Here is a 16,321-nt window from a genome sequence, read left to right as displayed (position 1 = left end):
CGTAAATGTGATCCATACTTTGGTATGAATATTTCTAAAAGTTTAATTGCTATGTTAAAAAAACCTTGAATTCTTTTATGTGGAATTGGGTTTTTTGTATAAGTTTAAATTGATTGTATTGGGTCATCCTGAGGTTATTTAAAGGGCCTCTGAACATAATAGTTTTTTTCTTTGTCCTTTTGAAAATGTTTTTGTTATGGACAATATGCAATTTGGGATGTTTTTCTATGTATTGCGTATTTTAAAAGCAAACTGATTTGTATGTATAATGTTCACTCATGTAACATCTACCTAGATATGATAATTGTTCTAAGTTGTGAACTTACTGAGGTGAAATTTCTTTCTATTATGATATTTGTTATTGGAGGTAAAATTTTTTGGGCTTAAGAGTTAATTAGTTAATGCTATTTGGGAGTTTTAAAGCTCCACCCTGTGACAGTTACTGGGACAATTGATTGATAAACTGTTAAAACTCAAAACTGCTTGTTATAGTTATGTTCTTGAATTTTTCCTTTTGTAATTGATCTCTCTCTGATCAGAGCAATGGTCAATGGAACTGTTAATGCAATTCAATTATGTCAAGCCTTGCTATTTTCAGTCTGGTTATATGTAATCATGTATTCTAAATGCTTGGGCAACTGAGTATTTTGCCTGGTTATCTGTCTGTTACTGGATATTTGTGTTTTGTTCCTTTAAGGTTTCTACATGATAAGTGGACAATTAACAGGGGTCTGTAAGACTGCAGCCATTTGCTTGGCCTGTAAAGCAAACTCATCTCTTCACATAGGAAACTACTGGCCAATCCATTTTGGCCTCCTCGTATTTTGCAACAGTCTGGTGAGCTGAGTCTTTCTATCTGAGACTGATCCAATCTTTATGTGTTAGATTTGTGTTTTTGTTCTAGATTTTTGTCAAATTACAGATACTGACTTGCTTCTGGAACCGGGATCAGCTTTGATCAGCTTTGTCACCACAGCACAAACCCACTTTGCATGGAATGAGAACCTCCTATCACTTCACAGCCTGAAGCAGCAGTTTTAAAATGAGACCATGGACTTGACCCTGCATCGACTGTACTTTGGACTGATATGAGAGACTTTGGGAATGGTGGTTGACTGACTGTTAAACCTTGCCTGGATCATCTATTACTGTGTGTTTTAAGATTTGGGATGGGATTTGTTAAAACTGTAATTATTGCTGATATGTTTTGAGGGCTTTTTAGGAAATGCTACTGTATTAGTCTGTTATGTATAGGGATTTTGATTTGCTCTTGGGATTTATATGGGGAATGGTCATTTGATAATTCCTTTCCGTGAGAAAAAAAGGGAGGTAGAGATAGAACATTGGGGAAACTGATATATTTTTTTCAAAATACCTGAAAGAATGGGAGCCCCTAGCTTCCTATTCACTTTGCCTTAGGCATCTCTGCCCCACCCCCGATCTCACTTAGTTCAGATTGAATTTGGATGTTTTAGTTTTAGAATCCCTTATTTTGTTAAAATTTCCCTGGCAGACTCAGTTTTGGGATTATTTTTTTTAGAAAAGTTTTAGAAATCAGACACCTGTCCTGACACTGGCAGTCTCTCTGATCTATTTTTCCATTCCTGTAACCCCAGTTCATTAAGTATTTCAGGATTTCAAAGGACCTTGAAGTTTGGCTTGAGGCACCTAAAAAGTTTGGAGTTTGCCTGCCTTGATGGTCTAACTGCATAATCTGCTCAGAAATCTGTATTCTAATAGCAGTCCTGTTTCTCCGGGTGGGGACGGGTGGAGCTACTACAAGCCTCATCCTTCCCCCATGGAGAGGGCTTCCTCTCTGAATGGGCCTTGGACCCTGCTGCTTTGTAAGCAGAGACTGAGTTAAGTGCACAAATGACCACAGACCTAACTGTCCATCTCAAACTGGATTCTCTGGCTGAGATGGTGCTCCAGAACTGGAAAGGACCTGACATGCTTGCAACAAGGGAGCCTTTGTACAGCTGTTAACTCTGGGGTTATCAGGGAGAGACTTGCTCTTGCCATATGAGTCCTTACATTTTTCTAGTTTTATTTTTGGCTCATTTGCTTTACATAAGGTGGATCAAAGACCTCCTGGGTATCTAGAGGAAGGTGCTAAGATTCAAAGGTTTGAATATTTAGGAGAGAAAGAGTGTGGAATGTTATGCCACAGTTTTCTTTAACTGTCCTGACTCAGTTACCTTAACTGTTCTGTCTCTGACCCAGTAAAACTAAGGATTGTTCGCTCTTGGGTTATGAATTAGCAAGATAAAAGAGTAGCTCTCCTGACTCTTTTATGGATTTACAATATTCCTTTAGAATATTCCAAGACCAACCCATGATATCTTTACTTCTTTGTCTCTGGAATTTTTAGGTTTTATGGCTTCCCCTCCCTGATAAAAAAACCTTCCCTCCCTTTCTCTTCTTTGTCTCCAAAAAGGTATTTAAGAAGTTGTTGTTCCTCCATTCATTGCTGGAGAATGGCATCTGGCAGCTGTATGCTGGACGCTGGATTCTTTGGGTCCTCTAGCCCTGGGACCAATATGGATTCCTTGGTCCCAGTATACTTATCTCTGTCTGACTGGATAATCTGAGACGAGAGTCCTGTCCAGTCAATCTTACTCTCCCATTAATAAAAATATTAAAAACTCTCTAATCTCTCTCCTGCCTCAGTTTCTCCGGCATTACACTATAATACTTCCATAAATCTTTTTGGGAATCTGTTTTATAGTGGAGATTCCTTTCTTTTTATGACTTGTTAGACTAGATATGAACAAAAGTTCTATGGGAACTTTCAGTGGGAAGAAAGTACCAATCTCCTGGTTCATAGGACCTAAGATCAGGAAATTGTGAATGACATCTCATAATTTCTATAAGTTTAAATATATGTGTATATATATATATATATATATATGTATATATATACATATATATATACACACACATACACACATATATATGCATATATATACACACATATTTAATGTATCAAATTCTATGATTCCATAATATATCAAGCTCTATCTTTTCTTAGATACTGCCTCTACTAACATAGATCACAGCCCTTCTACAACTTAATAGATGGTCTTAAAGAGCCAAAAATTCATCATTTTAGGCCTAATGTATAGGTAAATTCAGTTAATTTTCATTAGGCTGATGCTATGACAACAGATCTACGCCTGTCACCTAGTGTCTTAACTGAAGCTCTTCTACCATAGAAAGGCTTGCCCAAATTCGTGCTCTGCTGGCACAACCTTCCAGAGCCCAGGCTCACTTATATATCTCTGGTAAAATATCAGAGCGAAACTTTAGTATTCTATCACAAGAAAACAAAATGCCATTTTTACACTGAACTCCTAGGACACAATTGTTTTGTCCCCAGAAATAGAAAACAGGAAACACTTGGGGAAGGAATATGAGATTCTATTAAAATTCAAACCAAGGACTCTCTTGTCTGCTATTGTCAGACAGGCCCAATGACAAAATTTAAGAGAAAATGGAGTGAAAATCAGGGGAGACAGAATTGAGGGACTTAGTGCAGATAAAGATAGGATCTCCGGTTCACCCATTTCAGTGTCTTTTTCCTGGACCCAACCCAACCCTTCTGTTAATTTATTGAAATCCACATCCTCAAGGCAGGAGATTTGATTATCTTTAGAGAGTAGGATCTAGTCCTCTCATAACCCTTATCAGCTCCCACACAAATTGAACACATTCATCAAAAAAAGAAAAAAAAAAGAACCTTGTGGATTATAGGGGAGCAGTCTATTTCACTGATAATGGAGAAACTCTCTTTTTAAAGGGTCATATAGCTAATACCAGCCTGAAAAAGATAGACGGTAATGATTTTTCTTTTGGTAAATGATAAGTGAAGTGATAATCATAATAATACATAAGGAAACACATTTAAATGGATATTACTAAGGTTAAGGGACATCCAGTTTTTTCGATCTAAATGCTATTTAGTGATTGTTTAAATTCCAGGCTAATCTAGAAAATATAAATGGAGGAAACCCTATCTGGGACCTAAGAATAACATGAATGATTTTTGCTCAGTAGAAACAGAATTGAACAAGTACAAACACCAGGAGAGTGAAAAATGATGTCCAGTGGTAGGTCAAATTTGGAGTTGGGTGAAGGAGGGTATTGGGAGGGGAAAAAAAAGAGAAGGAAGGAAGGAAGGAAGGGAGGGAGGGAGGGAGGGAAGGAGGGAAAGAGGAAGAGAGAAAGGAATGTAAATATCTGACTTTAAAAGCTTTTTTATCTTTTGTATTCGGTATCTGGAAATGATTAACCATAACTTATCTACTAGAGGCTCGAAAGGCTTCTATTGCAACCAGGACCATGGGGTGGAATGTCTAAATGAAAGGTTGGACCTAAGTCTTTTGCTTGGAGGAGGGGCGGGAAGGGAGGTAGGAAACACGGAGGGTTGGGGAGAAAATGAGAAGCTGCGAAGCAATCCATTTCTCTCCCTTGCCACTACATGCCCAGCCTCGGTTCCTCCCTCAGCATGCACTGATCACTTGCACGGACTGTGGTTTCCCAGGGGTCCGTCCTTCTGCAGAAAGCGTCTGTCTTTTGTTACCTTGCTATAATGCCTGGCAGCTTCTCCTCTATGAAATTCTGCATGCACTGGTGCTCCGTGGAATTAGCCAGAAACCGGCGAAAAGCTTCAACGTATCTGCCATGATCAGAAAGCAAGCTCCTCATGGAAGATGCCATGTTTGGTTTTTGAGAAAGGCAGAAGGGGAAGGGAAGTTTCTCTCTCTTCCCGCTACCCGCTCCTCCTCCTGGCGTCCACCCTCTTCCCAGCCCCCAGTCCAGAACTTAGACTTGTGGGGAGCAGGTCACCAGTGTCTGACTCTGGAGCGGGACTCATTAGCATAGAAAATGCCCCGCGGGATTTGTTATTGAGACTTTAACCCCTGCTGATTTGTTATTTTAGGGAAAGGGGAAAAGATTGTAAAACCAGGCAGTAAATCCCAGTGCTGAAACTTTTGTTTCAAACCTCAGGAGGCTTTTTTGCCAGACCTATAAAAATCAAAATTACTTTGGCTTCATTTCCTGTTTCTCCTGTGGTTGTCCCAGGAAAGTCAGTTCCAAATAGGAAAGCAAAATGTCTGAAAAAGCCAAAGAAGCCTCAAATTTAAGAATGTATTGGCCATTATAAATACAAAATCATATACTAAAAGCAGACCGGGATGGATTGGTTGTCTTTCTCCAAAGGCTTGGAGGAAAATAATATTTGTTTGTTGTTGTTGTTGTTGTTTTTCCCCAATTCTTTAGATGGGAAATGGTTCAACAAGTGACATTTTAATGTTAATTTTGATGTGGGAAAGATTCCTTTCTAGATTCCCATCCTCTCCTAGTTAATAATGTAAATTACCCTTTAACTCACAAATCCTGGTCCCTTTGAATTCCAATAGAAGATCCAGACCTGTCCCAGCCCCACCCGATCTGAGCCAACTTTGGGACTACACCCAAAAGACCCTGGAGCTAAGTCTCCTATTATAAAAAGGCCAAGCTGGGAACCCCTCTTTGCAGAGATTCCAAACATGCTAGCCATGTGAGGACCTTCTGTTCACTGGACCCTCTGTCCGGTGCCCTTATCTCTACCTTCCCCTATATTTTAACCTTGCCGACCCAATAATAAACCTCTTTTATCAATCTAGCTCTCGGGCTAATAAATGCTTTTATTGGGTACTTATGCCGCTACTAGACCCATTTACTACCATATCCTTGCACCAAATCCAAGGGGGTTGCAGGGGAGCTTTGCTTAACTCCCTGTACCCCAAACCTGCCACTAGACCTCAACTAAACCCTAATTTCATTTAGGTACCCAAATCTAGACTCCAACAATTTAACCTGTAGAAAAAATTGATATTATATAAAAAATGTGCAACTCAAATCATATTTCTGCTCATACCTTTTTAAAAAATAGAACACTAGTCTTGGAAAGCAGGAAGAAATGAAATCATAGCTATAAATTTTTTTGCACAGGAAAGACATACTTGGTAGGGGACTGTTGGGGAAGCACAACACCAAGATATGAGGAATGGCAGATAGTTCAGCAAACCAGCTGTAGAAATAGCTACACCATGAGAAGGGGAGGCAGCTGCCTCATTTTGTTTGTGTTGGGGTTAGTAGTAATACTGACTTAAGACCATAATGTTGCAGAACAGGGAGCTCACCCCAGCATGGCAAAAGATTTTAAGTATTATCAGGACCTTATAAATTTGTCACCTTGGAAAATAACCCCACTTGCCTCACTCTAGATAAGCTTAGGTAAAATGATACCATGAACTGTTGGAAAAAAGGAGGGCAAGGGAGGTTGGAGGAAGTAAGTATTGCCAGTAAATCCCAGCCCTAATGAGATGTTCTGGTTTCAGACTGGCTAAGTGCTAACCTGCCTATGGTATACTATGTTTATCCATGTCTTAATTAATTCATTCAATCAACTGGCATTTATTGTGCTGAATTAAGTCTGGTGAGATAGAGAAAAATAAAACAAAACACCCCTTAAAGCCATATTGATTAAATATTCTGCTCTTTTCTTTCAAATATTTGAAACAATAGAAGTTCCGTCTCTCCAAGCTAAAAATGCTATAGTTTTGTTTGTTTGTTTGTTTGTTTGTTTGTTTGTTTGTTTAATATTCCTCATGGTTGGTAATAGTATCCTATATATTTTCTAGCTTGTTGATATCTAGAAGTAGTATCACCAAGACATCTTGATGATAGGCTATTGTGATTTTTGGTCAGTACACTGTTTCTATTAGTGGAATGTAAGATTTTCATTAAATTTTTTGAGGAAGCTACATTCACATATTACAAAGGATTATATATAGTGTAATGGGCTGAGGCTTGAGTTGGTGCACTGAGGTCCCAAGCACATGAGGCTAAATAGTAATTGGACCATACTCTATTAATATATAAGCTTGGAGAAAGAATGGCCCCCGCCCACTCTTTATGCAAGTCCTGATGTGTTGTATAGGAAATGACGAACTTTCTCTGCTAGCTGTTTTGTCATTGCAACGAAGAAGAGAAAACAAACAGAAAAGTGGGGCCTGACCTCTCCTCCTTTTCCTTTTTCACTCCCCTGCCTCCACCCATCAGATTCGTCATTTCCTATACAACACATCAGGACTTGCACAAAGAGTGGGCGGGGGCCATTCTTTCTCCAAGCTTATATATTAATAGAGTATGGTCCAATTACTATTTAGCCTCATGTGCTTGGGACCTCAGTGCATCAACTCAAGCCTCAGCCCATTACATCATAGGATCATAGATTTAGAAGTGGAAAAGTTACCTAATCCAACCTCCTCATTTAATACATAACTAATAAAAGTGAAGTGACTTGCTTAAGCTCATGCAGGAATAAGTAGCAGATTCAAACTTAGAGCTGAAATTGACTCATCTAAGTAGAGTTTGCAGACATCTAAAATCCTAGGTTTCCCCCTGCTGTGATTGGTTGTTAAGCTTGTAACTTTCATCTTCTCTTTGTTCAGATGATTCTTTTCACCACTGGACAGAATTTTCTATTTATCACTATTAAATTTCATATTGTTAGTTTCTTCTTATTAATCCAGATCTTCTAGAATTTTGCTACTGTCACTCCATATATCTGGAAATTAAATTTTTGTTATTTATATTATTCTGTGCTTTATATAACCTTTATATAGACAGTATGACATGATGGATAGATAGTTGTGGAGTAAGGAAGATAAGTACTGCCCCTAATGTATTAATTGTTTGATGTAGGCCAAGTATATTCACTTCTTTGTCTTAGATTACAAGTTACCGATGCATTACTATACTGCATTAATAAAGGGAGTATCTTTATCAGGAGTTCCCCATAATGAAATCATAAATACATCCAATCCCTTCAAAAAAAGAAGAAAAAGTATGGAATCATAGATCAAATCATTTCAGAACTGAAGAACTTCAGAGGCTGTCTACTCAACCCTTCTTGTTTGATTGAGCTAAAGTGACTGCTCCAATGTCACACAACATTAATCAGCAGAATTAATATTTGTACCTAGGTCATCTGTCTCCAAATTCAGTGTTTTATCCAAGTTATTGACCAAAAAAAAAAGAAAGTACCACAGGAGACCTCTCTAGATTGACATCAATTCATTAATCAATATACATTGAGTAAGGTTGTACAAAGAATTAAAGTTGACCTAGGTATATTATTGGAAGGCCCACATTTTTTAATTCTATCAAAAAGAACCTCATGAGAGTCTCTGTCAAATAGTGTGCTGAAATAAAGCACATCTGTGGTATTCCTTATCAGTTAGTCCATTAAAAAAAAAAAAAAAGAAATGAGGTTAGTTTGGCATGACTTGGTCTTAGTAAAACATTTCCTTCTCTAAGTTCTCACAAATCATTTAATATTTAATTCTAGAATTTTTTAAGGGCTCAGTGTCAAGCTTACTATGTTTTAATTTCTGGAATTAATCTCCAAAACTATTTTTAAAACACTGGACATTTGTCTCTATAACAAATATACTCTGTTCACTTCCTCCTGAGATAAGTCTGCTGTTATCTCATCAGCGTTTTAGCGTAACCTGAGAGGTTGGAGTGTCTCTGCTTTTCCACTGCCATCTTTTGAATGTCTACTCACATTATCTGTATTCTCCCTTTTGTTAGGGGGATTAACATTCTAGTTCTATTTAACCACTTACTATGGTATAATTTTTGCAAAGAAATATTTATTTCAAAATTATAAAATAAAGGACAAACATTCCTCCAACACTTCCAGAGCATACTCTCCCCTATACTATCTTGTTCTCTGAGCAGAAAATCTCAAATTTAGCTTAGTTCCTACAAAGTAGTGATTCCACCAAGTTCATATGTAAAAGCAGTAAAAAGCAGGGATAAATCCTTCCAGTGAGTTGAGGTTCCAAAGGCCACTCCCCCAAATCATTCTTTTCGTTTTGAGGCATTTAATGCTAGGCTGACTGAAACACTAGTCTAGGTTATAATTCTTGGATTCTTGTGACTTGCTTTCCCAGACAAGTTGGTGATTCCATTTCCTATACCTAGAACAGAAAAGAATAAACAAAGGATTTCTGTTTCTTAGGGTTCATATGGTATTTCAGGAGGGGAAATGCCCAGGGTCCTTCCTTTTACTGCACTGCATCTCACTTCAGTTATTGTGAGTTACTCCAAAAGCAAATGAACCAGATACCTAGAGAAAACTCAGGCTCTTTAGAAGATGTTAATAAGTAATTGAATCCATCAAAAGGCTCATCCTGAGCATGTAGGCAGCTAACTGGAATCAGTCACAGAAAGTACTACCAGAAGTCCCATAGGTACTATCATTACATGTCACTGTGATTCTACAGAAGCAGTTGCCTAACATCCTCCTCTTGGAGGATTCAATTTAATGTTTTCCATATTGAAAGACATCATTTGAGCAAGTTGATGGAGTCTGTGCACAAGCTAGGTCCTTCATTACATCTCTATTCAATCTTCTGACACTTTTCTTTCCTTCCTTATAAGTATCTTCAAAGATCATTGACCCTAGGTCCACAACCACAACTTTAAGTATCTTCAGGGGCCTTATATATGAGATGACATAATAGTTCAATGGAAAGAACTGCCTTGGTTCAAATTCCTGCTTCATAATTTACTACCCATGCATCCCTTGAACAAGTTACAAGTTACTTCATCTCTCTGGGCTATTTCAGAAGTTATCCATACCTTTTTTTTTTTAGTGTCACACAACTAGCAATTGTTAAGTGTCTGAGGTCATATTTGAACTCAGGTTCTCCTGACTTCAGGGCTGGTGCTTATCCACTGCACCATCGAGCTGCCCAATTATCAAAATCTTAACAAAAATCTTTTCTACAATGTTTTCACCAAAGGCATCACCTGAGGTTGAACTCATAACTTCCTGAGGCAATCCATTCTGATTATGGATAAGTTCAACTGAGAAAATGTTTTCCTTTTATTAAGCTTAAATCTTTTTCTTTGCAGATTTGCTGCAAATTCACTCCTAATTCTGCTCTTTGGAGAGAATTAGAACAAGTCTGATCTCTCTTTCACATAATAATGCCTCAGATAATAGAATACAGCTTTTATTCCCATTTTCTGTCCCCTCTCCTACTTCCCAGGATTTCCCTTCTACATGTTAAAATTCCTGGTTTATTCAACCAATCTTCATGGCATGATTAAGATATACTAGCCTCATCATAATAGTCTTCCTTTTTTGGATACCTTTCTGTTTATCAGTCAGTGTTCTTTCTAAATATTAGCATCCAGAAATAAACACAATGTTTAAGACGTGCTGTGTCCGGGACTGAATTCTGGGATGCTATCTGAAATTCTAATTAATCTATGGAATAATGAAATAGAAAAGGCACATCTGATCTTTTGGGTACTAGCTGGGAAAAAAGCAACAACAACAACAAAAAATGGCAGTAGGAAGTAAGACTGCGATTGCACTTTAATAAGGTACAAAGAGTATAGAGGCAACTGGCACAGAAAGTACAAAGACAAATAGTGAAAGAGGGATGGGATATCCACTGGGATAAAGTAGTAGGAGTAAACAGCTCAGGGAAGAAAAGAAGTAGTAGGAAAGTCACTTATGTAATCATGAATCTGAGTTGAGAGCACTGGAACAGCATGGTCCCAGATGGAATAATGGAAACCTTTTGAGTGAGCAGGATTTTGAAGTCTCATTTTTATAGGGTTTTGGTGAGGGACAGAATCATTAACATATAAAATCATCTCAATGTCAGTAAAATTTTAAACAACATATTCGTGTCATCTCAAAGTGATCATCAACATTTAATGTTCTGGTTGTATTGCAGAGTCTGGAACTTATCTGAAGTTAGTTTGTACATCATAGTTCCAAAAGCAAAGCTTAGATGGCTTCCCTTGATTTAACCTTAAGTTGCAGCATGTGATTTTTAGTTAACATCTCATATAGTTTTGCTCCTTCATTCTTTAGGATGGTCTGTACTTGATTTCTAAGTTTTACTTTGCGACCTTATTTCTGGCCACTATTAATTTGTACTGGCTACTTATAAACTTATTTACTATACCATTTAGACATGGGATTGTAGTCAGGGGACCAGAACAAGATACATTTTTAACACACTATTTTCTCCCTCATTTTCAAAAAAAAAATCTTTCTTAATATAATCTAAAATCATAATGACTTTTTTTTTGCTGATTCATATTGTCCTTGCATTTCAATAAAATTCCCATATTTTCCTTTGAGATAGATTGCTATCTATATACATCTTCAATATCTTGTACTTAGAAACTGACTTTTTGACACCAAATATAAGATTTTACTCTTATCCATATTGAAGTTGACCTTATTCTCAATATCTTGCTCTCATCCACCATATTTAATCTGTCAATTCTATCTTCACAATATCTCTTATATACAATTCCTTTTCTCTTGTGAAATTAGTCCATTGTGGTTCAGGCTCTCATCAACCAATGCATGGACTAAAGAAATAGCTTTCTGGTTACTTTCCTTGCCTCAAGTCTTTGCCCACTCTAATCCATTATATATTTAACTAAAACCAAATTGATCTTTCTAGAAATGCAGGTCTGACCATGTTACCTGCCTAATAATTATACTTCAGTTACTCACTGTTATCTCCAGAATCAAAAATAAAATGTTCTCCTTGACTTTTTAAATTTTTCATAACCTCATTCCTTCCAATTTTTTTAGTCTTCCACTTTACTCCATTTTTATGTTTCTTTGATTCAGTGGTACTGGCCTTTCTTGATATTTACCAAAACACTTAAACGTCTATCTCAGTGTATTTCACTGGAAGTTTCTATGCCTCTTTCCTCTACAATCCAGAATGATCTCCCTCCTATTTTCACTAGCTTCCTTCAAGTTACAGCTAAAATTTCACTTTTCTTCAAGAAGCCTTTCTCTGGCCCACTGAATGCTATTTTCTTCCCTTTGAGATTAGCTTTAATTTATGTATATATCTTGTTTGTACATAATTGTTTGAATATTACTTCTCACATTAGATTATGGACTCCTATCTCTGGCATTTTGAATAGTATCTGGCTCATAGCAATTAAGTGCTTCTTGACATGTTTAATTAGTCTTAGAATTTTAACCTGTCAATATTTTGGGGAGATTATCATTCCTCAATAGAAAGTGCTCTATTCCTCCCAGATTTGTCCCACAGCAGCTTTGGTAAATATGTCATTTTAAACTTCTATGCAAGTCACTAAAAAAATATTAAACAGCACAGAACCAAGCACAAATCCTTAGGGGATTTCATTCTAGACATTCTTCCAAGATAACATTGAATCATTAATGACTATTTTGTGGGTCATTAATGTGGATATTTATACAATTACACATTTATATACTGTGGAATTGTCTAGCTGATATTTCTCCATCTTGTCTTTAAAAAATAACATTAATGATTCTACCAAATGAATTGGTAAAATCTAATTAAAATATATTTTGGTCATATTCTGTTTATCCAATAGAATTAGCAATATTTCATTGAAAGAAATGTTAAATTTGAATAAGTAGTCTAACATCATTTAACATCTCATGAAATCATGCTGAACTTTAGTTGCTCATTCTTTGTTTTGAGATACGTTATTTAATAATACAACCTAGATTTTTGCAGGAATTGAAATTAAAGACTCATAGTTTGCTGACTCTTTCCTCAAAAATTGGACCAGAATTTATCCTTCTCCAGTCCTATGATACATCCATTTTCCGTGATTTTTTAGAGATCATTGACAGTTGTTTGACAATCACATCTACTTAATCTTTTAGTATTCTTATATGAAGTTCTTTTGATCCTGGAAATTTTAATCCATCAAATGCAGATAGGTATACTTTCTATCTTTCTACTTATCATGAGGATCAATGTCTTATTAGTCATCTTTCTTTGTCCTTTTCAGTGCAAAGATAATTTTTTCTCCATAGAGAAAACAGATGTAATATGAGAAGCTAGCAGTTTTTATTTTATTTATTCATTTTAATCTACCTACTACAAACAGTGATTTTTTTCTCTGCTTTTACCCTTTTTTTCATTACTCAAGAACAACTATTTTAAGAATTCTTATCTACTGCAGTTCAGTCTGAATTTTAGCATTCCTGATAAAATTGTTACAGGGTCATCTTATGCAGTTTCATTTGTCCTCTTTGAGTACTGTACTTCTGTTTTAAAAAATACTTAAAAAAAATTTAAGTTGGCAACTTAGTTCCCTTTTTATCTACATTGTTCTCTTTACATAGTTTCTTCTTTTCTTTATCAATCAAGCAGTAACTATGCATGATTAATTGCTTATTATATGTTAGGCACTGTGTTAAATATTGGGGGTACAAAGAATAGTCCCTCCCTTCCAAAAGATTACATATAAATGAATTTCATTCTTGAAAGCTTTCTTATCCTATTGAACTTTTATAGAATTTTTGTCCATTACATTCTACCTATCCTTTTTTGAACCCCTTCTTTTTTTTTTCTATTTTAGGTCTAGGATGCATGTCAAACTAAGCCTATTCTATATCCCAAAATCTAAGTCAGAATAGTTACTTTCCTCAAGGTTGCCATTATCTCCTCACTAGGAAGAAGCAACCATCTTGAATTCAATTCTCTCTTAATCATACTTTCTAGTCTTTCCAGTTTCAAAAATGATATTTATTGATAAAGAAGATAAAAACAAAATTTAGAGTTCAATTCATGAATAATCTTTGTTATTTTTTTTTTTTTTTTTTTGCTCCTGATATAATAAAGTTCTTTTTATCTTGCCTTTTGGATTTAAAAAAAAATATTTTGCTTATTCTGCTCTTTTGAATTTTTAAAATACTGTTTTTAAAGACCTGTGCATTTATTTTTTGATTGGGGATCCTTACTGTTACTTGCTTTATATGTATTGTTAAATGCTAATGACCAAAAACACATTAAAATAAATTAATTATAAAAACATTTTTTTAATTAAAATTTCAGTCAGCCAGAATAGTGGCTTAAAGTCAGGAAGACCAGAAGCTTACTTCAGGAAAGTGTTAGATATGTGACTCTGGACAAGTCATTTAATATATTTCTAAGTCCCAGTTTCTTCATGTGTTAATTATAGGAATAAAAGCTGATGGCTTTCAAGGCAGATTTCCAATCTGGAACCTATAATACAATGAACTCTACAAGCCTCAGTTTCTTTGTCCATTAAAAAAGAAGCAATATTAAAGATTTGTTGTGAGGATCAGTTGAGATAATGTATATAAAGGTCCTTGACAAATCTTGAAACACTATCTACATGGTTTTTTATTATAATTATTCCATTTACATGTGATCTACTCACTTTAAAACTGATAGATGGGACACACTCACGAGTAAAGAATATCTTGATTCACTAATTAAAAATCTGAGGATCATTTTAAAAACAATTTTTAAGTTCAAAATCAGAAGATTCAAAAATCTATTTTTTTTGTTTGTTTTTATTAAGCTAACAGAAGTTTTCTTAGAACCAAATGAGAAAAAACCTCAAAGGATCATTTGGTCCAGTTCTCATCCAGTATCTTCCTGAAAAAGTATTATTATTCTCAGTTTATTGATGAGTCAGTTGAAGTCCAAAAAAGGTTAAATTACTTGCTTGAGCTCATCCAGTTAGCAATAACAATGAAATGGATAAGACCTGAGAAGTCATTTGAATTGTTATTTTTAATTCACTACTTTTCAATGCAATGTATTCTTAATTAAATTTTTTGGGGGAGGGGAGTAGAACAAAGACCAAAACATAGAGTCAAACCAAGAAATATGGGGAAGATGAGAATACAAAAATCATCTTTAAAACTTAAAGAATAAGTTGTAACAGTTTCAGTATCATGAGGATAGCAAAAAAAAAAAAAAGAATTCAGAAGAGAGAATGAAGAAACAACAGAGGGATATTAGGAGGGCAGTAGAACAAGTTTAGTATATGTGCAGAATGGGATCAATTAAGAAGTAACCTAGAGTGACCTAGACCAAAGAACACAGCCACAAGGCGACAATTGGTAAGGAGCCAGGTCTTAGAAAGCCAGGGGAAACTACACAGCTGTCAGAGCAGAAGATGTAGAGGATTCATTAAACAACTCATTTCAAAAAGTCCCAAGGTCACAAATTACAAACCTGCCAACCACCAATGGGTATAAGGAAGCATAATAAGAAGACCAGTCAGGTAGCCGAGAAAGAAATGGGTTTTAATAAGTTTAAGACAGAGAAGGTAAACTAAGATAGAGAAGGTAAAATGCTTCTAGGGTTTATCAGGTTTTATCTGCAGTTGTTTCAATGTATTTCCCAATAAAGACTCTCAGTTTTATCAAGTTATAGAAGGTTAGAGTAGAAAAGTTTATCTAGTCTACCACCAAACTACTGATGTTATAGATGAAGTGAATACCGAAGAGATTAAGTGGCTTTTCAATATTACACAGTGAACACAAGGCAGAATTGGAACTAAAATCAGAATCCAGACTGTCAGGCCAGTCTCACAAATTTCCTCTATCTCTTACTCTCAGGGATCCATAGAGTTTGCATAATGAAGAGAATAAGTAAGGGCTTAGACATTATCATCAATAACTTAGCTCTTCTTGACTTTGTAATATCAAATCAATGTCATTTTTGAATCCTAGACTCCTTAAACATTCTTCAATCTAGTTTGCTAAGGCAATTCCTTGGGCAATGCCAGACTTAGAGGTTGCTTTGTCAAGTAAATAGCTTTGAGTCTGAGAGTTTGGATACTAGCAGACAATAGGAGAGGATCATGTTCATGGCCCCTGCTTCTGTGAGCAGCTACATCATAGGATCAAAGCAATGATATGAGACATAAGTTATTTAAATATTAAATATCAACTCATTTCAACAAAACTTTACACTGAAATGTTATAACGAGGAATGTAGACAGAGTTGGTTCCATGGAAAGCCAGTTCCTTGACAAGAAATTCCAAGTGTATTTTCCTTTTGTAAGGGTACAAATCTTCAGAAATTCTCTATGGGTTTTAAGAGTGGCTTGTCAAGCCATTCTCCAATTGATAAATGGTCAAAGGATATGAATAGACAATTTTCAGGTGAAAAGATTAAAACCATTTCTAGTCATATGAAAAGATGCTCCAAATCATTTTTGATTCGAGAAATTCAAATTAAAACAATTCTGAGGAACCATTACACACCTCTCAAATTGGCTAAAATGACAGGGATAGACAATGATGGATGTTGAAGTGGATGTGGGAAAACTGGGACATTAATATATTGGTGTTGGAATTGTGAACTGATCCAGCAATTCTGGAGAGCAAATGGGAACTATTCCCAAATGGCTGTTAAGCTGTGCATACTCTTTGATCCAGCAG

General features: G+C 35.8%; 1 protein-coding gene across 1 annotated transcript in view; it reads right to left on the bottom strand.

The window, feature by feature from the left end:
* Positions 1–4,927, bottom strand: part of HNMT (histamine N-methyltransferase) — a 54,098-nt gene extending 49,171 nt beyond the window's left edge. The window contains exon 1 of the mRNA XM_051985808.1: positions 4,583–4,927. Within this exon, the coding sequence (XP_051841768.1) occupies positions 4,583–4,719 (137 nt within the window). The 5' untranslated portion in view covers positions 4,720–4,927. The remainder of the gene's footprint in view (positions 1–4,582) is intronic.
* Positions 4,928–16,321: the final 11,394 nt, after the last annotated feature.

Source organism: Antechinus flavipes, chromosome 3 (genome assembly GCF_016432865.1).
Source record: "Antechinus flavipes isolate AdamAnt ecotype Samford, QLD, Australia chromosome 3, AdamAnt_v2, whole genome shotgun sequence".
NCBI classification, from domain to species: domain Eukaryota; kingdom Metazoa; phylum Chordata; class Mammalia; order Dasyuromorphia; family Dasyuridae; genus Antechinus; species Antechinus flavipes.
Note: the sequence above shows the minus strand (reverse complement) of the source record. Positions and strands in the feature narration are given on the sequence as shown.